This window comes from Euprymna scolopes, chromosome 37 (genome assembly GCF_053919585.1).
Source record: "Euprymna scolopes isolate OS-2025 chromosome 37, ASM5391958v1, whole genome shotgun sequence".
In the NCBI taxonomy this organism is placed as follows: Eukaryota; Metazoa; Mollusca; class Cephalopoda; order Sepiida; family Sepiolidae; genus Euprymna; species Euprymna scolopes.
In genome coordinates this window covers 87,431,233-87,458,675 of record NC_136518.1, presented here as the reverse complement: position 1 = coordinate 87,458,675, position 27,443 = coordinate 87,431,233, and the positions used below count along the sequence as shown (strand labels likewise).

At 33.9% G+C, this 27,443-nt stretch overlaps 1 protein-coding gene across 2 annotated transcripts in view; it reads right to left on the bottom strand.

Annotated features, from left to right (window-relative positions):
* The window catches only part of LOC145261279 (receptor-type tyrosine-protein phosphatase epsilon-like), a 536,465-nt gene that overhangs the window by 35,730 nt on the left and 473,292 nt on the right, over positions 1 to 27,443 (bottom strand). Inside the window, exons 12-17 of one of the 2 annotated variants that reach the window (XM_080119758.1) lie at positions 27,239 to 27,390; positions 25,156 to 25,291; positions 20,511 to 20,648; positions 18,270 to 18,369; positions 7,338 to 7,414; positions 2,556 to 2,687 (exon numbers count right to left, since the gene is read on the bottom strand). In XM_080119758.1, coding sequence (XP_079975884.1) covers positions 2,556 to 2,687; positions 7,338 to 7,414; positions 18,270 to 18,369; positions 20,511 to 20,648; positions 25,156 to 25,291; positions 27,239 to 27,390 — 735 coding nt within the window. The remainder of the gene's footprint in view (positions 1 to 2,555; positions 2,688 to 7,337; positions 7,415 to 18,269; positions 18,370 to 20,510; positions 20,649 to 25,155; positions 25,292 to 27,238; positions 27,391 to 27,443) is intronic. The other variant, XM_080119759.1, reaches the window with a different exon arrangement.

Below are 27,443 nucleotides of genomic sequence, written 5' to 3'. Positions count from 1 at the left end.
TAAATGAGGGTGATTTATAAATACTAAAGTCAAAATATTAAAATATAAATACCTTAAACTTATTGAAATTGCCAAATTAATTAAAATTTAACAATCATAGTTATCTCCCTTACAACGCGAAGAATTTAATCATTCCATTGAAGAGAAAAACAAATGTCATTTAAAATAGAATGCTTATATAATGATAAAAATTAAAAAGATAAATTTAAAAGTATGGTGAAAAGATTAATGTTAATTTATAATTTTTGGAAATTAATCTTTAATTGCAATTCCTTTTTAAGAAATAAAATAATTAAGTAAAATCAATTATGAACTCGTAAATGTAAAGAAAACGGATACGAAACAATCGTAGATTGAAGAGAATACAGTTGTGACGTAAAAATTTAAATGAGAATTTGAAGGTGTAGTTCAGTATTTAGAAAATAAATCAATTACATAAATAATTTAGAGAAGAAAAATAATTACTTAAATTAAAAAGCATTATTTAGAAAACAAATCAATTAAGTAAATAATTTAAAGAAAAATAATTGTTTAAATTAAAAAGCACACAGAAGATTAATGTAACATTAAGATAGATAATTGGTTGAAATATATTTTAAAAACAAAAATACGAAAATAGTGCGATTTATAAATTTCATGGCAAACAGAAAATAATTAAACAAAAAAACTTGGAAGAAAGGGGTAGAGGTAAGTTCAACTGCTTGATCTCTGAAATAAGGATTCGAAATGTGTTCATATATATATATATATATATATATATATATATATATATATAAAATAGTATATTTCACCACCTGAATAGAGGCTGTTTTTGGAATATTTTCGAATGACATAATGTTTGAAATTGTCCGAATGGTCACAAAACAATTGTAACGAATATGAAAATACACAACATAATGCTCTTATTTTGATTTTTATTGTCTTGCTTTTGTGAATATATATATATATATATATATATATATATATATTTCAACTCTTTATTTATTTATTTATTCATCTATTTACTTATATGTATGTATATATGTGTGTGTACATGTGGGTGTGTTTGTTGTGCGTATATATATGTATGTGTATGTGCATGTGTATTGTATGTATTCATATGTATGTATGTATGTATGTATGTATTTTTTGTCAGGTCATATGCTACTGGTACCATGTAACCCAGTACTACCTGCCTCATGGTCGGGTCACCGGCGACTAAACTGGTTCCTCCACCAGACTTGTTTGGTGAGGAGGGTGGCTAGTCTCCCTGAAGGATTAAAAACAAGACCTTCCAAAAGGGCGAATGAACTCTTTTTCTGGGTCAACGGTGAACTAGCACAGTGTATATTTGTGTGTGTATATGTGTATTGGGGTGGAGAGGGCTCCGTAAGCTGTGGTGAAGGCAACCTTTCTAGGAGAAGCAAATCTCTGATTTAAAAAACAAAGCGGGAGACCAGTACCCGCATTAAGCTGGTCTGCAGTTTAATTTGTTGCTGGCTATCTTGCTCTTGCTTGTTGCTGGATGTCAACATTTTGAACCGAGAGAGAGACTTAGCTGTCGTACAAAGCTAAGACTCTGTAACATCATCTTTGTATAGATACTCCCTCAGGCATTTGGGCTCATGGATTTTAAATGTCTGAGGGAATGGCTCTCGTCTGACAAGACGTTGCAATCATCATGTATGTATATACATGTGTATGTATTTCACTTATCATTAATTCATTTGCTTCCTTTAATAAGTCCTGCTGATAATTTAATTCTTAAGTAATAACTTGTATATTTCAGTTGACCCCTTTTTTAGCTTTAAATTTTGGCACCTTTTCAATGTCATCTTGTCTGTCATTTTGACATTGGCTTTTCTATTCTAAAATTAACTCAATCACCATTCGATTTTTTTTCTTCTTCAATCAGGAAGGAAATTTACGCCACGTATGGACGGATAGAGAGTAGAAATTTTATTGAACACAAGCAAAAAATTATGGGATATTTACAAATAAAGGGAGATTATAAAAAGACAACAGTTATCGGATGGACTTTCAACATGACTTATCGGACATTTCACACCCCCATTTGTTCTTAGAATGTTATTGCATTGTTTTTATTTATTAAAAAAAAAATATGTATAAGAGCATCATATCGGTAAGAAAATTTAAAAGTCTGAATAAAAGTCCTTTAAATTTTTCTAGTTTCGTTCGAGTTTAAGGTTTTGTCATAATGTCAGCTAGCACATCTGTTGTGGGACAGTAAATTATGTCTCTACTGAACACATAACCTGTTGCGAGTTGCATTGTGAGTGGAAAGAGATTAAGAAATAAGCAGAAATTCCATAGAGGAAATTTACGAGACGTGTGGACGGACGGAAATTTTTATTGAACACAAGCAAAGGATTATGGGATATTTATAAACAAAGGGAGATAATAAAAAGACCAGAGTTATTGGACTTCCAAAAAACGTTCTCTTATTTTTCTTTCAATTTCAATGGCTGAGATTTTATTTTTTATTACTATTAGCGTAAACAATGGCGAAGCATAGTGTTTTTTTCCATGACACTAATTGTACATTAGTTACTTACCCGTGAAAATTTCACGTCATTTAACAAAACAATTGTATGGACTTTATAGTCATAGACTAAACGCCAGATATCCCGTACTGTGTTCTTCATTGGCCATTGGGTTACAATGTAATTGTTTCGATTCCAATAACCCTGAAAAAAAAAAAAATGATAAAAATAATTTGAAAACATTTAGCAAACAAGAAATTAATCATTCATGAAACTGCATAACTCAACCTGACAACGTAAGGATGAGCTAAAATTTTATCTGGATTTTTCTGTTTTAATAATTATAAAACTGTGAACCACCCGGGCGTCTTAGCTTGCTTGCTTGAATCTTGTAATAAATAATTTTACCAAAAACTTTTTGTAAGTTTTGGTTTCTAGCTGATGGCATCCAAGTCATATATATATATTTTTTAATTTTGAAATCACTATCATATATTGGTTACAATATAATATATAATAATCTGTAGAGAATTGACACTATTATAATATATATGAAATCTGCATGAATTAAAATATTATATTTAGGCATATTTTACAACTGGGAATATATAATAAAATAGAAAAATGTGAGCATGAAAAGTAATATGGTTAAGCTTAAACATGGAAAAGTAAAGGACTAGTTGTTAAAACTGGAAAAGAAAAGGACAAGATATTCTAGTAAAAAATATAATAAATTTATAACTTATTGCAGCATTAAGAATTGATTATATAATGTTATTAATTGAATTAAAAAAAAAAATTCTTAATGCTGCACTATTTTAAGTTATAAATTTATTATATTTTTTACTAGAATATCTTGTCCCTTTCTGTTCCAGTTTTAACAACTAGTCCTTTACTTTTCCATGTTTAAGCTTAACCATATTACTTTTCATACTCGCATTTTTCTATTGTAATACATGATTTTTCCAAGCTTCTAGTAAATTCACTTGTTCTTTGTATAATTTCAGTCTTATGTTTTTGTCCCATAAACATATATATAATAACAATGTACGGCACTCATCTGCTTTCAATAAAATTCCCTCAATTTTCTCCTTTTCTTGCTTTCATTCTCTCTGTTTCACTTGTTACTTCTCTTTTCACGACAGCAGTGAATTAGTAGCAACACTAGTCACTGAAGCGACGTGGTTGCTATGAAAACCAGTCATAAAAACGTCATTCATCTCCTTACATATTTTTATGATTTTGAACACCAGAAAATTCATCATGACTTGTTTTACTGAACAAAAAAATTTTTTTCACAATATAGCTGAGAAGGTGATCTATAAACTATAGTAATTGTTTGAAATTTGGTTGAAAAATGAGTGAGCGGTGAAGCTTTAAAGCAGTTCTAAATGACTAAAACTGCCACTTAACCATATATTCAAACACTACGGTGTTTGAATGATATACTATTATATAAAGTATACCTGAAGTCCTTCAATGAAAACGTAGCTAAGAAAACCATATAATGCTTTTAAATAACAGACAATTTATTGACATCACAATCGTCCGCCATTTTGGTTAAGAAACTACAAAATTATAGGTTTTGTGTGTTTTACTAAATTATTGTTTTAAATAGGATTTTGGAAGTTCAATTTTATTATTATGATATCGTTTGGTTATGAAATTATTTTAATTAAATTGTTATAAAACTTTAACTAATTGTTCAGATTAAATTGTTTTAATTTCTATTTGTAAAATTATTGGATGCAATTAGCTTCCAAAACTTATAATCTTTTAATACTTGAGGATTTGCTAAGAATGTTTCATCCAAAAATGATTTTCTCTTCTACAATTGAAGTTTTGAAGCCCCAGAGCCATTAGAGTCTTGGGTATTGTTGCCCGAGATGTATCGTGGTGTGTTTCAGAATATCAGTATTTTTCCACTCAAATAAAGAAAACATGCAATGGTGTCACTTCGCACCAAAAAAGTCAGCCATGTAACCAGCACATGCAAGTCATGCATGCAAATGCACATATGTGTTTTGCGTGGGTGTTATATCGATTTTGCTTCCTGAGACTACCCTTCTACAACACCTCCTGCAGCTTTCCACTGCCTCCTACAGCCCCCCAGCAGCCTTCCAGTGCCTACTGACGTCCAGCTGCCCCGTTCCAGTACCCACTGTCATCTGGTTACCTCCTTCAGTGTCTACTGACGTCCAGCTGCCCCGTTCCAGTACCCACTGTCATTTGGCTACCTCCTTCAGTGCTTACTGACGTCCAGCTGCCCCGTTACAGTACCCACTGTCATCTGGTTACCTCCTTCAGTGCCTACTGACATCCAGCTGCCCCGTTCCAGTACCCACTGTCATCTGGTTACCTCCTTCAGTGTCTACTGACGTCCAGCTGCCCCGTTACAGTACCCACTGTCATCTGGTTACCTCCTTCAGTGCTTACTGACGTCCAGCTGCCCAGTTCCAGTACCCACTGTCATCTGGTTACCTCCTTCAGTGTCTACTGACGTCCAGCTGCCCCGTTCCAGTACCCACTGTCATCTGGTTACCTCCTTCAGTGTCTACTGACGTCCAGCTGCCCCGTTCCAGTACCCACTGTCATCTGGTTACCTCCTTCAGTGTCTACTGACGTTCAGCTGCCCCGTTCCAGTACCCACTGTCATCTGGTTACCTCCTTCAGTGTCTACTGACGTCCAGCTGCCCCGTTCCAAAGGCTGATCCTGTTTTACTCAGACTGACCACAACCTCCAGGCCTTTCAAATTTACATTTATTTCTTTTTGGTAAATAAAAGACAATCTGTCGTCTTTAAACAAATTTCAGTGCGTGTCATTCTTGCATTTTGGCTTTGTGCCTACAGAAGCAAAAAGAGAACGAAAAAGCAAATAAATAGTTGTGCCATCGATTGGCGCATCTCCATAGCACCCCCGACCCACTGCAACAGGTGTATAGTTCTGGTCTTGCACAGTTCTAGAAGATTCATCCTCCCAAGCTTTACCTTTGAGAAGGGGTTAGTTTATTGCTAACCGTCTGGTGTGTCTCTACCAGGGAATGCCGAGTGAGCTGCTCAGGCATTTTTTGTTCGGCTAGAGTGGTCCTCGTCTAGGGCACTGCCATTTCAAGTCCCTGTGGATTAAATAAAGGGTTCCGTTCAAAATTTATTTGCAGATTCCCGTGTTCAAGAGAAAAATTCCTGAGTTTGGCAAGATACAGCTGAAGAAGATCGTGTTATATTATGCTAGGCAACATTGGGTGGCCTTGCTGATAATCGATTTAAAACATCGGCTATAATTATTAAAAAGTTAAATTGTAAAGAAATATTTATTATTAGAAAATGGAATGTAGGAAGAAAAATAGAACAAAGAGATTCTGGAATTTAGCTTTGATGGGAATTTAGGTTTCCCAATAGTAGAATCAGCATGGAGTTGTATACCGTGACAAAATCAAGTATCGGAAAACGTGTTTAGAAGTCACATGTCAGGTCATGGAAGTAAGTGACATAATAGGATCTGTTAGTTTAGATGTTACAGAGTCAAAAGAAATCAGGGGAAGTCAAGGAAAGGCAGTCCGAATCTGTGGGAAGGTTGAGTCCTTAGCGACAGGCCTTTGGGCCTGGGCGTAAGGGGAGAAGAACAGAAAAGTGTCCAGTCTTCCAATATTGAAAGCATCCGTGGAATAAAGTTGTTTGAAAATACAACCGACGTTACTAGTCGATTCCTTGAAAGGATCTTCAATTTCAGCTTGGCCAAGTCACAGAAGAAGACATGGATGAATGAAGGTATGCAAGATAATAATCCCAAAACTGTGTCCCGTCCCCATTTTTGAATTAAATGTTGAACTGTATTGTATGACACACACACACACACACACACACACACACACACACACACACACACACACACACACAAAATAACACTTAAGATGAGAAAATAACACTCAAGATGAGAACAGTAATCTGAAGAACCCAAATCAAACAAAAAAAATCAAATCCTCATTTCAAAAATTTCAGAGACGTAAATTTATATGGGTTCTGTTTTTTTTTAAGTGGGGAGAGGGTGAAGGTTTACTGTTCTGTTTTTTTTTTTTTCTGGGGGAGGGTACGGCTTTTTTTGGGGAGGGGGATTCTCTTCCGTTTTTTTTTTGGGGGGGGTTACTCTTCTGTTTCTTTTTTAGTGGAGGGTACTCTTCTGTTTTTGTTTTTTGATAGGGGGTACTCTTCTGTTTTTTTTTAAGCGGGGAGAGGAGGAAAGGTTTACTATTTTGTTTTTTGTTTTTTTTGGGGGGGGGGAGGGGGAGGAGAGGGTACTGTTCCGTTTTTTTTTTTTTTGCTGGGGAGAGTACCATTCCGTATTTTTTGTTTTCGCTGGGGAGGGTACCCCCCTGTTTTTTTTTGGTGTGTGTGTGTGTGTGGGGGGTTCTCTTCTGTTTTTTTTTTTTTTTTTTTGCGGGGGGGAGGGTACTCTTCTGTTTCTTTTTAAGTTAGGTTGATGGTACTCTTTTGTTTTTTGTTTTTTTTTGATGGGGGTACTGTTCTGTTTTTGTTAAAGCGGGGAGAGGAGGAAAGGTTTTCTGTTCTGATTTTTTTTTTTTTTTTGGTGTGTGTGTGTGTGGGGGGGGGAGGGTACCGTCCCGTATTTTTTTTTTTCACTGGGAAGGGTACCGCTCTTTTTTTTTTTTTTGGGGGGGGGATTCTCTTCCGTTTTTTTTTTTGAGTGGAGGGTTACTCTTCTGTTTCTTTTTTAGTGGGGGGAGGAGTACTCTTCTGTTTTTTGTTGTTTTTTTTGATAGGGGGTATTCTTCTATTTTTTTTGGGGGGGGGTGTACTTTTCTGTTTTTTTGGGGTTGGTGTTACTCTGTACTTACATCTACGTATACTCCGTTGATAAAGTCACTATCATCACTCTTGTCATTACTCAACAAATATGGACGGGCTCTTTCGGCTGAAAAAAAAAAAACCAAAAAACAAAACAAAAGCTGATGACAACATAAATGCACTTTAATTCGATGGAAATATTTTTTTGTTTTCACTTATGGAAGAGTTATTCTGGCAAAAAAGGGAATTTCCAAGCAATTTCTTAAGTAAAAAAACCCCCAAAACAAACAAAAATTATATCAAAATATTTTAAATGATTGTTAGGATTCTTAAAACTTATTTTGGTGCTAGTGCACTTATTGATCCGCGCTATTTAAAAAAAATAGTATTGTCAAGTTTAATTAAAGTTTTATGATATCTGCTTTTATTAAATTGTAAGGTTAAAAGTACAGAATAGGTACAAAACACCCTCCTCTCCCCATGTTAAGAATGGCTTTCTAAATAATAACGTTATTCCAGCAGGGATCAATAAGTGCACTAGTACCCTTATTTTATTTAATTTTTTAAAATAAAAAAGGAAAGAAAATGTTATACATAAAGAGCACATTCCACTAGGCATCTCCAAACTGTTGTGCAAAACGTTGTAGGTTTTGTGAATACTTTCAAGAGATTAAATAGGCCTACAAAACTTAATACACTTGGTTTTTATCTGTTCAGGTACTCTCTTATACTAGAAGGATGATTAAAGTTGATCGGATTCTTTCTTCAAGTTCACCAGGATCAGGAAAGGACCATAACACACTTCGGCACTTCTGCAGAACACAAACCACGCTGGAACAACGGTGTTATGTAGAAATCCATTCTTTACTGTTCTGTATCTTCATCGTTAAAAAACTAACGCACCGCAAAAATTGGATCCAACTTGAAAAAATTAAATTCAAAAAAAGGGGGGGGGGTTACGATGCTCTTCTAATTTCCAAAACGAACGATTGCTTTCAGCTATGCTAACAGATGGCAGTTCTTTTATTTCTTATGGCGGCTTCAAATAACCAAAACTTTTAGACCAATCAGAAAAAAGGTTAATTATTCTATTTTTTTTTTCTTTAAAGTTTTGTAGTGGACTGGTGGATAGATTATACATATCCCCCAGTCGTACAAAATAGGAAAAATGAATTGCATTGAGAAAGGAAAAATGAATTGCTTTGAGGAAGAAACGAACAACGCGTTTATTTGAAGTAAACGAACTAGAATTTATTTCGTGAAGAAACACATGAATGAAAAGTTTAGTTGGGCGTGCGTCTCTCGCTGTTTACTGGTGGGAAGGAAAGTCTATTGTCGTAGAGCGAGAAGGAGAGAAAGTCAATCCAGTTTGGTGTGCATCTGTCGCTGTTAACTGGTGAGAAGGAAAGTCTATTGTAGCATAGAGAGAGAGAGAGAAAATGAGAAAAAGTCAATCCAGGCCATGGAGATAGAAAACATGTAAGGTGTACGTACTGTCTGTTAACTCTTGCCCCCACACATACAGTAGCAGGGGATGTGACGTGCACAGGCGCGCCTGCCGAAACGGTGGCGGCTGGTCCGTAGAACCTCTCAGCACGGAAGGCGAGTTGGAAAAGGGTAGGAAACAGCTTGTCTCTTGCTTTTATAGTTGTTTCCGGTGGTCTTTGGTGCATGTGTGGATTTCCTTTGAAAGGGGAAGTGACGTTGTCCATGTGTGCGTACGTGTGCGCGTATGTGAGTACATGTGTGTACGTTAGCGTGTGTGTGTATACACGTGAATGTGAGTGTATATACGCGAACGTGAATATATGTACGTGTGTGGACGTGCGCGCGTATGTTTGTGTGCGCGTATGTATATGACAAGTAATATAGCTTGAGATGTGAACGCATGTTTTTGTATGAGACTAGAAAAGGTTCCCACAGTTTATTATCATTTATATATAGATACATTTTTATTTTTAGTTTATATTTAATAAAAATATCAGAAATACGACACCACAACGTCATCATTCTACATATTAACAAACGACGTCATCGTTTCGTGTGTTTATTGTAATTTGGGTCAATTTCTATGGAAGAGCATTAGCACTACAATATTTATTTGGAAGTAATGTTATTTTGCTATCGGATTTGAAACGTATTAGTTCCATTTTACATCAAACAAATCGTAGATAATAATAAAACTGGTATGTATGTACTTATGTTACCGTATTTTCAAGATAAATTCAAGTTACACGATATTTTTTAATCAAATTGTTAGGTGAAAGTACAAAATAGTTACAAAACTCCCACCTCGCCCCATGTTAAGAATTGCTTTCTAAATACCAGCGTTATTATCTAAGAACGGTAAAATAAGTGCATAAGTTCACAAAAAAGTAATTTCTCATATATTACGAAAAACAACTCGTCCGTGTTAACGATTTGGAGATATAAGAAAAAAGGTCGCAAAGAAATCAAAATTTATACATTACATTATAAACATACGCTTTTATGCAGAAATTTCTGAATAAAGAAAAAAATGTACAATAAAAAAATGGATAAAAACAATATAAGACTTACCTTTTGTAAAACAAATAGATTTTTAATAACAAACTATACAGATGATAACATTAATTTTAACCTGTTCTGTTGATATATGTATCTAAAGATGTTGTTGCTTACAGGCTTCCGTACTTTTTGGGAAAAAAGTGCAAAATTTGATTATCATCCTCTGTCATTTTAAATAATCAAATCCAAACGAATTTTTTTTAGTCGATTTTGCTTTTGTAATTTTTATTATCTCAAGAGTCATATATTCGATTATATGAATATATATTTTTTAGTATTGGAAACCTGTTTATATTTGAATTTAATATCATTTAAAGCTTTTAAAAAATAATTATGCGTTTTTTGTTGTTGTAATTCAAATAATTATATTACCAAGAAAAAAAAATCAAGAAAAATTGTTTATTCTTTTTTAACATAATTATATTGATTTTATGTTCAATCTTATTTACAACTTAAAAGTAAATTAGATAAATAACGGGATTTTATATATATATATATATATATATATATATATATATATATATATATATATATATATATATATATATATAGTTATTTTTAATCATTTGATCTTTCCAGCCTAAAAATTGTTAAAAATTTTATCGACCTACATTCATTTTTTTAGTTTTCGAAACATGAAATATGGGAGGAGGGGGGGGTAGAGCACCTAAAAAAATATTTCCTCTAATATATTTAACGAAACCTATAAATATCGAAAATTTCAGGATAATATGACTATTATTTGATTTTGCTAGATTTTTAAAACATGGGTATGTCTACGGCTTAAAAAACGTCACTACATAGGAACGTTGTTTTAAAGTGTCGATAATGTAAACACGATTTTTTGTCTCGCATTTTCATTATTTTTGTGTGCTGTAAAAAATGTTTTAAAAATATTAAGTTTATTTGAAGCTTCTTGTTTTAAATGGTAAAAAAGTTAGGATGATAATATTAAATTACAATTACATCGTGTTACATACAGGGGGGGGGGTTTAAAACTGTGGCACGCGTTGGAGCTACCTATATACCAGCATTGTTAATTAATTTTTTTTTTTTACTCACGTTCACCCCAAACAAGGCATATCGCCACTTGAATCTCAGGGGCTACTAATTGAGATCATGCCTTGGAAAGATTAACAAGATGTTGGTTTACATTACATTTAAACTTCTGCATATCAGTACAGTCAGGGTAGCCGGAAAGGAATTCCAAAGTCTAGCTGTTTGAGGGAAAAACTATTAGAGTAGAAAGCTTTCTGTCATTTAGGGACCTCAACAGTGAAGGGGTGAGATTTTGTTGCTAAGTTTGTCGGAGATATGTACGTCGAGGAGGACCAAGTGCAATGAGTTCATTAAAATACTTGTAAAACAGGAATTAGGATGCAACATTGCGGTGATGGGACAGGGATTGGAGCCTAGTTGACAAAGCGTGATCTGTTAGATTGGAGACTCTTTTTTGGACCCTATTCAAGGGGGAAGATAGTAGTGGTAGATGCACCAGCCCAGATGTGGCAACAATACTCCATGCATGGGCGAATGATGGTCTTGTAGAGATACAGGATACACTCAGGTGTGAGTAGTCTTCTAGCATGAGAGTAGAAACCCACCTTTTTTGCAGCAGCCTTTGCAATGTTCTCAATGCATTTGTTCCAGTTCATATTTCCTGTGAATGTTAAGCCGAGGAAGTTGAAAAAAGAATTCTCAGGTAGGGTGTTATTTGTCATGGTATGTCAGCATTGTTAATTAATTGTGGTTTTTATCTATTCTATCTATCTATCTGGTCAGGTTCCTTGCCCGGGCCAATGTGACTCTCTCTTTCCAGATTTCCGTGTCTTCCATTAACTGCCTCCGATCTCCAGGATCACAGTTGGCGTCATGTGTAATTTGCTGGATGTACGTGGATCTAAGTCATCCTATGCTCGTGCACATGTGCCATGGAGTCTGCAACAATACATTTTTCACCAGCTCTTGCTTGCTCCTCTAGTAGTAACCAGCAAATCGTAGACGTCACTCCCTGATGGTCGTATATATGGCAGGTAGGTTGCCATAAAGTTGCTGCTTCATGGGATGATCTTGCCAAGATATATTTAACACTGTTCGTCGTATATGGGTGTACGTGCGATCTAGTTTTCTTTCCAATCTTTTGGCGAGCGTCCAGGTTGTAGCACCGTAAACAAGGACAGACTCCACCACTTCTCTGAAGAACTGCCTTTTCAGTTTGTCAATTAGCTTTGAAGTCCATACTGATCGCAAGGCTAACTGTGGTTTTTATAAAGTCATAAATTTGCATATGGGAGGCGTGGCTGCGTTAAGAAGGACGAATTATGAAGGATGTAAAACCCTTAAACTTTTTGGCCATGTCAAACAATCAACCACTGGCCTATCAAAGTTATGCTTTTAGGGTATGTTAGAAGGCAAAGGACGCAGAGGAAAACCAAGGAGAAGGTGGAGAGAAAATTTTTTTGATATGACATCTCTCAACAGTTGGGCGTCCATCAACCAACTTGCTCTAGATCGGAAAGAATCTCAAAAAATAAGTCACGTGGGTTCACAATTCGCACCAAGCGGAAGATGCGACTTATGATGATGAAGAGGTGATCTATAGATTTTAGTTTTAGTGATTAATTTCAGATCAATAAATATATTCATCATTAATACGAATCTTAGGAAAATTGAGTTTTAAATAAAAAGAAACATAAAGGTAATTAAAAGAATCGTTTTTGGCATCAGAAATAAATGTTCCGATATTTTTCTCGATTCTCGAATCCGATTTCGATTAATCGTCCCAACACTAGTTTTAACTAATTATCGCCATTGTTTTTCAATTAAAACGAATTGTGTTCGATTTCTATTAACCACAAAACAAACGCGTGAGTGTACGAGGACGAAACTCTGTCGAAAAACGAAATCACACTTAAAGCGTCGTCGCTGAACAATAGACGTCTCAGTTCAGAGAGACGCCGAGCAAGGTTTACGTCGAACCTATTCTCCCCGCTTACAATCAAAATGCCATGGCTTATCTGCGAGAGGAGGCATCAATTCTTGCTGCCTATTGTATTTCTTCCTCGAAACTGACTGCGGCTTTACCCATTCAAAAATCTTCATAATACAATACTTACTTCGGTCTATTCAAAAACATTCCTTTTCTCTTCTTTTTTTTCTTTCTTTTTGGCGGTAAAATCAAAACAAAATGGCGTCTATTTATATCCACGTCTATTGTTAAATGAAGTGTTATTTTTATTTTTATGTTTATTGGATCGATCGGTGTTGTGAATAGGTAATTGTATTTTTGTGTTTTTCAAGGGCAACTTAGGATGAACTTTGTTGTCTGCTTACCTGTTTAATCAACAGGTAAGACTTTTGTCAGGTAAATTGAATAATTACACAGAGAGAGAGAGAGAGAGAGAGAGAGAGAGAGAGAGAGAGAGAGAGAGAGAGAGAGAGAGAATGTTGCTAATGCTTTTTTCAAACAAAAACATGGCAAACTCTTGAAGCAATTTTTTTTTTTTTTTTTACACAGTGATCACCACTTATCAAGGCCCGGAAGCCACTCAGGGATAAGCAATTGTTTATATCAGTTCTTCTGATGTGAGAGAGCTTCATTCGTTATTCTCATCACACCTGTAAGAACGTTCGGTAGTTTTCTATATTAACACTCTCTGGTGAATCATTCTCCCCACCATCTTCTAAAAAATGAGATTCTACTTTTTAGGTGATTACGTCTGAAATTCTTGAAAAACTTGGTGGAAAGAAGACCCTTCCTCCCCCCAAAACCCCAAAACACAAAACAATGACAATGAAAAGCAGAATTATATTAAAATTTAAAGTGGGGAATCAGCGTTATATATAAATTTAACATAAATGGATCCCCTATTTCTGAAGATTCGAGCTTTTGTCAGGTAAATCGAGTAATAGCAGAGAAAGAATCTTGCATACAAAAGATTCTTTCACGTTAGAAAAAGAAATTAAAAAATAAAATCTAATACAATTGCTAGTTCCTATATCAGCTTCCCTGTGCAGAGGATGTTTCCTTATTTCTACTCGACATACCTGTAAGAAGGCTCAATATTGCAGTGTGAGATTAAGACTTAACGAAGGTTCTCTCTCTGAGCTAGCCCCTATGTTTTTCAAACTGTACAATAAATGCCTTGCTGAATGTTACTTCCCTAATAGCTGGACGATGGCCTCTATGGAACCAGTGTACAAGAATTCTAGTGAAAGGACAGATCCTCTCAATTATCATCCAATCTGTCTCTTCCATGTCTTCACAAAAGTCTTTGACTTTAATCAATCAAGCACAAGTCCATCACCTTGCAAAAGCTAATCTTCTATCTGAAAAATAATATGGATTTAGGCAATGTCGCTCTACTGCAGATATTTTAACAGTCAACTCTAAACGCATATACCATGCACTGGATAAGGCGAGCAAAGCCAGGGCTGTAGTTCTTGATATATCCAAAGCCTTGAAAAAAGTCTGGCATGAAGGGCTGCTAATGAAAATTAAATTGTACGGTATAACTGGACGTATACTAAATATAATTAGATCCTTCTTAGACAATAGAAGGATACAGGTTGTCATTGATGGACGTACATCCAAGCAGCATAACATTAGTGCAGGAGTGCCTCAGGGGCCAATCCTTGGACCACTATTATTCCTGATATTCATTAACGACCTCCCTTATAATATTGTTTCTGAGGTGGGTACATTTACTGATGATACAGCGCTTTATGACATGCACGACAGAGGAATGGATGTACACAAATCTAAGACAATGACTGAATCATTAGAAAATGACCTCCAGACCATAGTGGAATGGTGCCGTAAATGAATGGTAACATTTAATGCTAGTAAGACTAAGCTGCTCTCCTTTAACAATTACAAGAAGCTTCACCAACCACCGATATCCATGACAAATAACACTCTACCTGAGAATTCTTCCTTCAAAGTCCTCAGCTTATCATTCACAGGCAATATGAACTGGAACAAAGACATTGAGGTTATTACGAAGGTTGCAGCAAAGAAGGTGGCTTCCCTCTATCATGCTAGAAGACTACTCACACCTGAGAGTATCCTGTACCTCTACAAGGCCACCATTCGCCCATGCATGGAGTATTGTTCCCACATCTGGGCTGGTGCATCTGCCACTAGTCTCTTGGATAGAGTCTAGCAAAGAGTCTCCAATCTAAAAGATCCCGCTTTGTCAACTAAGCTTCAACCCCTGTCCCATCGCCACAATGTTGCATCCTAGTGCCTGTTTTACAAGTATTTTAATGGAATGTGTTCTGATGAACTCATTACACTTGTGCCCCTTGATGTACATATCCCTGAAAAATCCTTTTTGCAACAAAATCACACCCCTTCAATGTTGAGGTCCCTAAATGGCAAAAAGCTTTCTACTCTAATAGTTTCTTCCCTCGAACAGTTAGACTTTGGAATTCCTTTCCTGCTACTTGCTTCCCTAACTGTACTGATATGCAGAAATTCAAATGTAATGTAAACCAACATCTTATAAATCTTTCTTAGTCACGATCCCAAATAGTAGCCCCCCTATGTCCAAGTGGCGATATGCCTTGTTTGGGGTGAATGTGAGTAAAAAAAAAAACAAAACCAAAAAAAGCAAACAAAACAAAAACAAAAACAAAAACATGTGGACTACAATGTATTATGAACTAAGTCACTGCAGTGAAGTTTCCTTCCGGTGCACCACTGTGGGTCCCCAACTAGAGCAGACAATCAATCGATTTGATTGAAACAATGGTCGATTTCACAGATTTTGATTACAATAAAGTGTGGTGCGCAATATTCGTTGATACTCATTCAATTTAAGGCAACGTCGGGTCTCCCTGCTAGTATATATATATGTATATATATATATATATATAATATAAAGCTGAATGTGTGTGTGTGTGTGTGTATGTGTGTGTGTGTGTGTGTGTGTGTGTGCGTCTGGTCACGAATAGGCTCCTATATGGTTGACGATTTTAAAAAACTGATTACATATAATGATAGAAGATGTATCGAGACACAGGAATGGGTATGTTTGATCTGGCAGAACGGTGGTTCATTAAAATTGTGGGGTCTGCATTCGTGCCTGGTTCACAAAGTATGGAAATAAAAAATAAAAAAAAAAACGTCTACCAGTGTTTTTGATATAGATGTACATAAGAATACTTTGATAAGTATGTTTTAACTTAAATAGGGATGGTTTAATAAAATTGTGGGGTCTGCGTTCGCGCCTGGCCTCCATAGAATAGAAATAGGCACAAACTTTAATAAAGACTTTTCATATCTATCTGCGTAAGTATACTTTGATAATTATGTTTCAGTTTGAAGAAATATAGTATAATAAAATTATGGGGTGTTCGTTCGCACCTGACCTCCATAGAATGGAAATATGTCACAAAGTTTAACAAGGTTTTTTGATATAAGTGTTTCAGTGTGAACAGGCATAGTATAATAAATTATGGGGTTTATCTATTTTATTTTTACTTTCATCATATTTTGCTTTGGTTTTGATACCCCCAAATTCGAAGCTATCTCTTTACAACTCTTCCTTTTCATAACCTATCATACTTTCATAAATCAGAGTCCATTTTCTGTAGGCTGTTTTTGGACCCAGTCAACGACGGGTACGTTTGCTAGTATATATATATATATATATATATATATATATATATATATATATATATATATATATATATATATATATATATATATATGCGGGATATATATATATATATATATATATATATATATATATATATGAATGATTACTTCATTTAATCATATAAGTCAATGTACGAAAATATAATTTTATGTATGAATTTTCAGTATTTACTTTAACAGTGCTCAATACATAGGTAGAGATAGGTAGTAATTTTATCAAAATATATATATAATAAAATAAACATATATATTCATAAATAACTCTCTCTCTCTTTTTCTCTCTCTCTCTCTCTCTCTATATATATATATATATATAATATATATATATATATATATATATATATATATATATATATATATATATATCTTTATTCGATCGGCAAAATTTTAGAATGATTATAAAGAAGTGAACCATCGCGTAAATTCCAACTAAAAAATGGAAAACGGGGTGAGGAAAAGAAAAAAATATATATAATGGGGCAAGTTATATGTACAATTCAATAAAATAAATAAGTCGATTAAAAAACGATCGTTAAAATACATCCATTTTTTAGTTGATTGAATTTACGCGATGGTTCACTTCTTTATAATATATATATATATATATATATATATATATATATATATATATATATAACATAATATCTAAAATATAGACTAAAACACAAAATAACATTTCTAACTACACCTAGGCTGAAAGTAAGTCAGCTTACTACAAGAAAAGGATATCAACCCTTCCCATAAACATAAAGAGAAGGGGTGAACCGAAGGTCAACTGTGCCTTTGTCCTGTAAGTGCCCTCCCACTGGCCGATTAGGATGGGCGCGGTGGCAACTAGGAAGCTGATTGGCTGCCTAGAAAATTCAATAGCATGTGCATATATATAAATGCGCAATAACCACAACTTTTCGCATAAGCCTGGCGAATTCTCACGAAAATGAAACGCTGAATATTCTGTGTAGCTTAATTGCCACATATATTTTCATAACTTACTACTATATATATACACATTAGATAAGTATAGCTAATAAAACAAAGGCATACATAGTTGTTTGGGACTTTTTAAAAGTAAATTTATAGATAGTCATTTAAATTACAACTCAGAATAATCCTAAAAATGTTTTGAAAATTATTTTTATCCATTTTTAATAAAAACAGTTAAAATGTTTTTTCTTCAAAGTAAACGATACGTCAGGTAAATGATTTGATGTGAAAAGTTTGGTCGACTAAAAGGGAATGGTAAAAATGTCGGAACATTTGTTTCTAATATGTTTATGTACTTTTCAGTTTAATTGATAAGTTTTTAAAAAAGGTTCAAGAACTTCTAACATTAGTAAGAAAATCGGATCAAAGGAACTGATTCCAAATCCGTAGTTTAGCTCTTACATCAACCGGTTAACTGTGATGCCGCGACACACTCATACACGCAACTTTGCTTTATATATACAGAAGTGGTTATAAATTGATACGATTTTAGCAAGCACAAAATAGAATACTACAACATATAGGAAAAAAGGTTTCTCCAAACTACAAAAAAACAAAAAAAAATGGTTATAAAATGACAATTTTTCCCTGAAGATTGAAATAAAAGTATTGAAGCCCAAAATAGAATACTACATATATAAAAAATGGGGTTCTAAAAGTTTCACAAACATAAAAAATAAAGATTATATAATGAAAATTTTTTCTTGAAGATTGAAATAAAAGTATGGAAGAACATTACGATAAAAAACACAAAAAGGCAAAAGTCTTAAATGCAAGTCGAACTTACGTGGTTGTAACATGATGTCACGACTTTTACTTCTGTTCTCTTGTCGATGTCCTCCAGCACAATCACCAATTGACAATTTAGGCACCACCTGGTTTAATGTCTGCAAGAAGGTATTAAATGAAGACAATTTGGGACTCATTCCAATTCTTTGGTTAACATCAATCGCAGCCATATCACAATTGTTTAGAATAAAATAATTATTAGAATTCAAGGCTTTCATAATTTTTAGAAATTCACTTTTGTTAATCTATCTATCTATAAAAATGAGAATGTGTGTGTGTGCATGAGGATACTTCTCAACCTATATACTCAACGAATTTTTGATCTACAGACTTGAAATTTGGTATATAAGGTATTTAGACACGTGAAAAACTTTACTCGGTTTTTATCCGGGAAAAAGGGCTGACAAAGGTTAAAAATGAAAAATTAGTATGTATGCGTGATCGGATTTTTATCTGTTTTTCAACAGTTTCACAATTGCGCATGCGCGACCGTGAAGCATGACAGCTTCTTTATGTTAAGTATAAATAGGCATAAAAACACTTTTTAAAGATTGTGTAAAGCTAGTCTAATCATTATCGTGCTCGACTCACTGTCTTTTGGTTTCGATTTTAGCTTGAGTTTTTTTTTACTTACAAGAAATGAACTGTATAGAAAAAAAAAACCCCATAATACTTGCATGCACATGTCTCAATTTCTTCCATTTTTTTCTTACTTATTTTTTTTTTAAAGGAATTTAACTTTATGGTTAATACTAACGGTATTTCTGTTTATGATAAAAAATCTGCATTAATTTAAATATATAAATGTTTGCAAAAATATTCGTACGATATTGCAAAAATATTCGTACGATATTGCAAAAATATTCGTACGATATTGCAAAAATATTCGTACAATATTGCAAAAATATTCGTACGATATTGCAAAAATATTTGTACAATATTGCAAAAATATTCGTATGATATTGCAAAAATATTCGTACGATATTGCAAAAATATTCGTACAATATTGCAAAAATATTCATACGATATTGCAAAAATATTCATACGATATTGCAAAAATATTCGTACAATATTGCAAAAATATTCGTACAATATTGCAAAAATATTCATACGATATTGCAAAAATATTCATACGATATTGCAAAAATATTCGTACGATATTGCAAAAATATTCATACGATATTGCAAAAATATTTGTACTATATTGCAAAAATATTCATACGATATTGCAAAAATATTCGTACAATATTGCAAAAATATTCATACGATATTGCAAAAATATTCATACGATATTGCAAAAATATTCGTACGATATTGTAAAAATATTCATACGATATTGCAAAAATATTCATACAATATTGCAAAAATATTCATACGATATTGCAAAAATATTCGTATGATATTGCAAAAATATTCATACGATATTGCAAAAATATTCGTACAATATTGTGGAATTATTCACACAAAGAAATGAAGATATTTTGCTGTGAATATAGATAATTATTTTATATAATTTTATTTAAAAAAAAAATATTTGCATATGATGTTTTAGAGTTTGTTCATCGAAATAAGGACCAAAAGTATTTAAACGTGTTATATTATTAGTTGTGTATTTTGCCAAATTTGAAATTCAACATTCCTTCTTAAAATTTCGAATATAAAGAAAAAAATATGCAAATTGATTTAAAATGTTCAATGTACCTGATATTACCCAACTGCCAACGAGGCAAAGTAACCAGCATGTGATTAAAGATTCTGACTGCGTTAACTTAGACTCAACCGCCGCATCGGAACCTAGCTTAGGGCTAACACCCAATGCTCGACAGCGTCGGACTTATTGCAACGTTCGCCCCTGCGAGCATGAACAAATGCTCGAATTGTGTAACAAGGGAGAGTCTTATGGTCAAATAGCCAGACGCTTGAGGAAAGTCAAGAGTATCGTTTCAAGCGCCACAATGTGCAGTGGTCCAAGCAGCAAGAACGCGCAAGAAAGTGCCACAGCTACTCTCAGCACTGAAGCCAATGGCATATCGGGACCGGTAATATGCCCAACTCCCTACAAAGTATTCCTGCAAGACTGGAACCAAATAGTAGCCCCTTTTGACATAATGGTACAGTGCCTTGTTTGAGGTGAATAAACATAAAAATAAAATGTAGTTGAATATATTTGTGTAGATGTTCACATTGCACGAGACGGCGATGAGAAGAACGCAACTGAAACAAAATAATACAAACTCACATGAAATTCTGCAGCAAATTCATTGGCCGTATTTGGTCTCTTCTCAGACAGTCTTTGGATCAGAGACGATGCAGTGTAAATGGAACTGCTGCACTGCATGTAAAGCGCTAATGTGTCGTAAATCAACCTATATTGCACCTGTGATGGAAGACACAAAAAAGAAAAAAAAAACAAAGAATGAATTTTCGTGAAATTTTCAAACGTTCGTTATTTTTTATTTTATTTTATTTTTTTTTTTTACATAGGCATCACCACTTATCAAGGTCAAGAGGCCACTTGAGGATAACGGTTAAAAAGTGTACAGTAGAAATTGGACAATATAGGAACCGTAAGTAATGGAGATTCGGTAAATTTGTTAACTTATATGGAACGGCTCATCAAAAACTTGTTTATGTTAGACTTGAAGACAACCATATTGTAGTCAGCTGGAAAGCAGAAAAACAGAAGACAATTCCATAGTCGTGCAGTTCTAAGAAAGAAGCTTTGCTCATGGAATCTACGCTTAGGTTTAGACACAGATAAAGAGTGGGGGGAAACTAGTGATAGTGTTTTTTGCTAGGCGGGTGTTTCTTATGAAAGTTTGGCGAGGGGGGACCATAGAATGGAGCTCAACCGAGCACCTGCCATGAAAATAACGATAAAGCAGAGACAAACTCGCAACATATCTTCTGTGAGAAAGAGGTTGCAGGGAAGAGAAAAGGACATCCCCCACAAAGCTACAAAGTCTATTTTGAACTCTATCAAGGCAGGATAAGTTCTTTCTAGCAGCTACTGCCCAGATGTGCCAACAGTGCTCCATCCTTGAACGTACCTGGCTCTTATATAGATAGAGAATTGCATCAGCAGTGAGATATCCACTGGATCGATAGAAAGATCCCACCATTTTTCCAGCGGCCTTAGCAACGGATTTTATGTATATGTTCCATTTAAGATCAGGGGTAAAGGTCAAGCCCAGAAGCTTGTCAAAACATGAGGCCTCTTATTATTAAATTTATTTCTACGTTTGAAGAGATTTCTTTTATTGCCGTTTAATTAGTTTTAATTAACCATTTCTTAACATTAGTATGAGAGATCTTCTTAATTTTTCCTATCACTTTTTTATAATCCGTTCAAGGGAGATAACCTGTTTCATAATCAAAGTAAATTATCTAACTTTGCCCAATCAAATATAATTTTTTTAAAGATTTTATGGATTTTAACTGTACTACTAAATTACATAATTTTCTAATTTAATTGTTTTATTTTATAGTAATTAAATTTGCATTTTTATTGATTATATTATTTATTTTAATCTTAATTTTAAACCATTTTCAACATAAATTAATCTATACTTACATATGAGCTTTATTCATTCATGTCATGACTTAATTATTATATTCAATTCAATGATTACTTGATTGCCGTTCAGTAGGTATTTAGTTCTCTACCACTGCGAGAACTGTGACACTAGGGTCGTAAGGTGGAATTGGAAAGTCAGTGCTTCAGAGGGGGAGCTATCTGACTCTGCAAAAGATGTTTGTGTAGTCCATCAGCATTCCTGGCTGGATGCCTCAAAGCAGAAGGTAAAGCTTGGGAGGGTGAACCTCCTAGAACTGCAGAGAACCAGCATTACACCACAAGATCAACCGAGACCAGATGATTACAGGAATAGTCTAATCTCTGTTGATTTGGAGACCAAAGGCTAAAAAGCCATCGGAAGAATTTGTGCTATGACGTCATCAGGACAAAATGGATTATTCTTGATAGGCTTCACACTCGTCGAATCTTACCGATGGCCTTCGTAAATAGAAGGCCATTTTATTTTTTTGATGACGTCATAGTGGTTGGTGCTCAACAAATAAACACGGCATTTAAAAAGGAAACTAATAGACTAATGTAGAAAAACAGGGAAGAAAAGAGAAGAAGACGGATTGAGAGAGGTTGAGAGATAGGAGTGTTAGCATAAACACGTTGCACACACTTTTCTATTTCATTTCTTATAATCCCAGGCAACGCCGGGTAGCCTTGCTAGTCATTAATAAAAGTAGCAATCTTTTATGCAACTCAAATTTGCTCCAAAATAAACTTAAATCTTTGTCTGACTTGCTCACCAAGTTTCAGTAATGAATGTCCAACAGTTTTTGTTGGATTGCCGTTCAATGATATGTGGTGCCAATTTGTGTTTCATTCTTGATAGGCTTCACACTCGTCGAACCTTACCCATGACCTTCGTAAATAGAAGGTCAATTCATTAAGTCTCGTTTTTCCACTGACGTCATCGTGTTGATGCTAAACAGATAAACATGGCGCTTCAATTGGTTGTTTTGTTTTGCGGCTTATCAACCCTTTTCAGGTTATTTAATGCTGAATCTAGTAACTTTGGAAAAAGTTTTATGCTTCAAATTGTTTATTTCTTCAAATATTTATTAATTGTGTTCAGTTTGGTTGTTTTGTAAACAGAAAAGAGAAAATGGAGGAAAAGGTGGGACGGTTGTTTTAGTTTTTGGTTTTGCAAAACATAATTAAGTTTTGCAAAACTTAATTAAGTTTTGCAAAAGGGAATAGAAAAACAAATAAAAATCAATATTAGGTGCATTTTTATCTCAGGAAGCCAATATCTTCAGACAGTCTGATCTAATAGCACCAGACGGTGCTTCGAATGAAATGGTGCCATACCGCATGTAGACATGTGATGGTGATAATTTCTTTCTTAAATCTGCACATTTTTGATCTAGTAATTGTTTGCTATTTAAAAAAGGATACTAATAGTAAAAGGCCAGAAGAGATGACCTAACAAAAGATCTGCTCTTTGGTACAACTCGTCGCAAAAGAGGATGTGGAAGTCCAAAAACAAAAATCTCAGACAACATGAAGGACATTGCAGAGATTAGCATGGCTTATGTGCTCAGAATGGAGTCAATGGCGACGATTCGTGAAGAATGCCATGGCTGGTCAGTATGACCATTCAGTGTGCGTGCGTGTGTGTGTGTGTGTGTGAGAGAGAGAGAGAGAGAGAGAGAGAGAGAGGGAGAGAGAGAGAGAGAGACTAGTTAGGGTCAGTTCGAGTTTGAGAGTTGGAGTCAACAGTCATGTAAACCTTTGCTTGGAAGATAGCAGGATGTAATCACCAAAAAGGAAACAACTCGTACTCCATTAGCAAAAGAAGTCGCAACCATGAATAAATGTTAAATGTGTGAAATATAATTTGGTTGTCACATTTTTTGGGACGATAAAATGGTTTGCGTCAATGTGTTGTGACTACAAAAAGGTATGTTCTTCTTTTGTCTGATGCCAAGCAGACAAAGATGTATGTTCGTCCCGTAAAGAACTGTTTGTAAACTGTTATATGTCCCGTGGGAACTGTATCTGTTTGTGTAATATATATGTGTAAACAATCACACGCACACAATGAACATTATACACACTAGACGATCACACGTATTGACACGTATACATACATTCAGCACACTAGAGACGATTACAGAAGAACATAAGTATTTACATATACACACGTTATATACGAATATATAACAATAGTAAGTGGTAGAGTTCATTATTATCCGTAAGATGGACACACCATAACACACACACACACACACACACACACACACACACACACACACACACACACACACCTTTATGCCTATTTGTTATGGTGTAAATGTTGAAAGAAATAAGGAAAATACTCAAAAAATGTGAATTTTTTTTTCTTTTTTTTTTTACACAGTGGTCACCACTTATCAAGGCCCGAAAGCCACTCAGGGATAAGGGTTATTGCAAGTACATAACGTTAGTGTGGAGATTTGATGAAGTGTTTACTTAAGGGGGCGGTTCATTAGGAATTTGTTAACGTTGGACTTGAAGACATCCAAGTTGTAATCAGGTGGGAAGCAGGCAGACGGAACAGAGTTCCACAGGCGTGCAGTTCTAAGAAAGAAGCTTTGTTCATGGAATGCACATTTTGATTTAGGCACAGATAAAGAGTGGGGGAAATTTTTCACAGTGGATTCAGCTAGACGGATGTTTTTCATGAAAGATTGGCGAGGGGGGACCAGAGGTTGGAGTTCAGACGAGCACCTGCCATGGAAATAACGATAAAACAAGGATAGGCTCGCAACGTCTCTTCTGTGGGAGAGAGAAATGAATAATATATTAACAGAAATACAGACAAATTATGTTAGTTAAGTGGGAACTCAGCTCAACTGAAAGACAAGTAATGTTACGATTCTCTCTCTCTCTCTGAGTCTTGGGTGCAGACAGGATAGCAGAACCTGTTTACAGGAAATGACATCAAGAGTAGTCCATCGTCAGAATCTGTAGACTTGTCCCCCACCCCCAACACTATTCAATTTGTATGCATGTAAAGGTACATGGTACCAGCCGAAATAAACACATGTGCTTAAATTTTCCTTATACAACAGCACAACTCCTCTTTCACAAAGACATTCTTGGGTTTCTCTGAACTTTCATATTCTTCGAACTTTTTATATTTCATTGTGTTGAGTTGTCAATAAATATTAATTCTTTTGTATAGATCGACTTTGTCATTTGTTTCTGATATTGCTTTTCTCTGCACAAGTTTTTGTCAAAAACTTGGGATGAGTGGAAGCAAATTTTTGAACAAGTGCGCAAACGACAAGAACGGTGATTTCGTGGCAAAACTTACTGGAGTCCGGATCATGTGTTTTCGCGAGGTGTGCATGTGCAGAATAGCACCAAAAACGTCGACGTAGTCCTCCACTTCGAGTTGTTTGAGGCAGTAATCCACTGCTATAAAGATAGCGGTTCGTGCCCCACCACTTCTGTCAGCAACAGAAAGAAAAATATGCTAAAGTTTAACTCAAGTACCTAAAAATGATTACGTCAATGAAAAATATAAAATTCAAGAAAATAAAACAAAATAAGCATCAAGCATTTAAATAAAACATTTGGATCGTGATAAAAATCAAGTATTTGAAGTATGGATCAAAATTGAATTATAGTAGAAATCAAGGAGTTGAATCACGAGATAGATCAAGTATTTAAAGCATAATAGGGATCAAACAATTGAATCCTGATAAAGATAAAATATTTGAAACCTAGAAAATATCAAGAATTTAAAGTATGGAAGAGATTAAAGATTTGAATCATGTTACAGACCAATTATTTGAAGCATAGTAAGAACTAAACATTCAAATCATTTTAGAGATCAAGAACTTGAATCATGGTATGAATTAAACATTTGAACTATGCTAGAAATTAAATATTTAAAGCATGATTGAAGTAAAGTAGTTAAAAAAAGCATAATATGATCAAACAATTGAATCATGATAGAGATGAAATATTTGAATCCTGGAAGAGATCAAGAATTTGAAATATGGTAGAGATTAAAAATTTGAATCATGCTATAGATCAAGTATTTGAAGCGTAGCAGTGATCAAGAACTTGAATCACGGTAAAAATTTAATTTCTATCATGATTCTTGATCTCTGCCATGATTCAAATACGTGATCTGTAGTATGATTCATTTTTTAATCTCTACCTGACTTCAAATCCTTGATCCCTTTCAGACTTCAAATACTTGATCTATCCCATGATTCAAATTTTCATCCTATCATATTTCAAATACTTTATCTGTATTTAAACCATGATCAAGAAAAAGCATTTGAAGCATGATGGAGATAAAGTATTTTTAATATGATAGTATTGCATATTAAAATATTGCCAAAATCGAAATATTGTCAAAATCAATAAAATGTAAGAATCGAAAGTTTGTCAAAATCAAAATATTGTCAAAATCAAAATATTGTCAAAATAAAAATATTGTCAAAATACATATTGTCAAAATACAAATATTGTCAAAATACAAATATTGTCAAAATAAAAATATTGTCAAAATACAAATATTGTCAAAATAAAAATATTGTCAAAAGACAAATATTGTCAAAATAAAAATATTGTCAAAATACAAATATTGTCAAAATACAAATATTGTAAAAATAAAAATATTGTCAAAATAAAAGTATTGTCAAAATCGAAATATTGTCAGAATCAATATAATATAAGAATCGAAAGATTGTCAAAATCAAAATATTGTCAAAATAAAAGTATTGTCAAAATACAAAATATTGCTAAAATCAAAATATTGTTTCAATCAAAATAATATAAAAACCCAAACATTATAAAAAAATATAATTAAAGACTCATAATCAAAATATTCGTAAGATAAAAATGTCAAAATAAAAAAATATATCAAAATATGGATTTAACAGTTAAAAAGACCAGACGAGTGTGAAATTGTTTTTAATAAATATTTTTTATTAAAAATGAATTTTTTTTTTCAAATTTTCGAATAATAAAATATTAATCTCCATGAAATTGGACAGTTTGTTCTTTTATTTTTGTTTTTGTTTTTCTTCTTTTCCTTTTTCTTCCTCTTATATGCCATATGCCATGGTGGTGGTGGTAATCCCTGGCATAACTTGAAATGTTTGGAGTTAAGTCAAAATGATGTTTTCATATCCGATTACAGTTTTTTGGCGTCTGTCGAACGCATGTGTAATAAAAAGGAATTCACTGTTTGAAAGACTCGATAATAATTTAAGATTTAACGGTTAGTAAAACCAGACGAGTGTGAAATTGTTTTTAATAAATAATGATATTTATTAAAAAAAAAATGAAAAAAAAATATTGTCAAAATCACAATATAGTAATTTGTTGATTTATTCTTATGGAAGAAACAAACCGAAAACTATTTCGTTTTTACAAACCTGCAGTGCACCAGCAAAGGTCCCGATGAAGAATCCATATACTTTAAGATACGTCGCCGAGAATCGAGAATCACACCTGCGTCGATCGTGTCATCCATTTCCCAACTGGACATCTCAAAATGTTCGATTATGCGACAACCAGGATTGCCATCCTGTTTTAAAAAAAAAAATTAAAAAAAAGATTAAAAAAGAAACAATAAAAAAT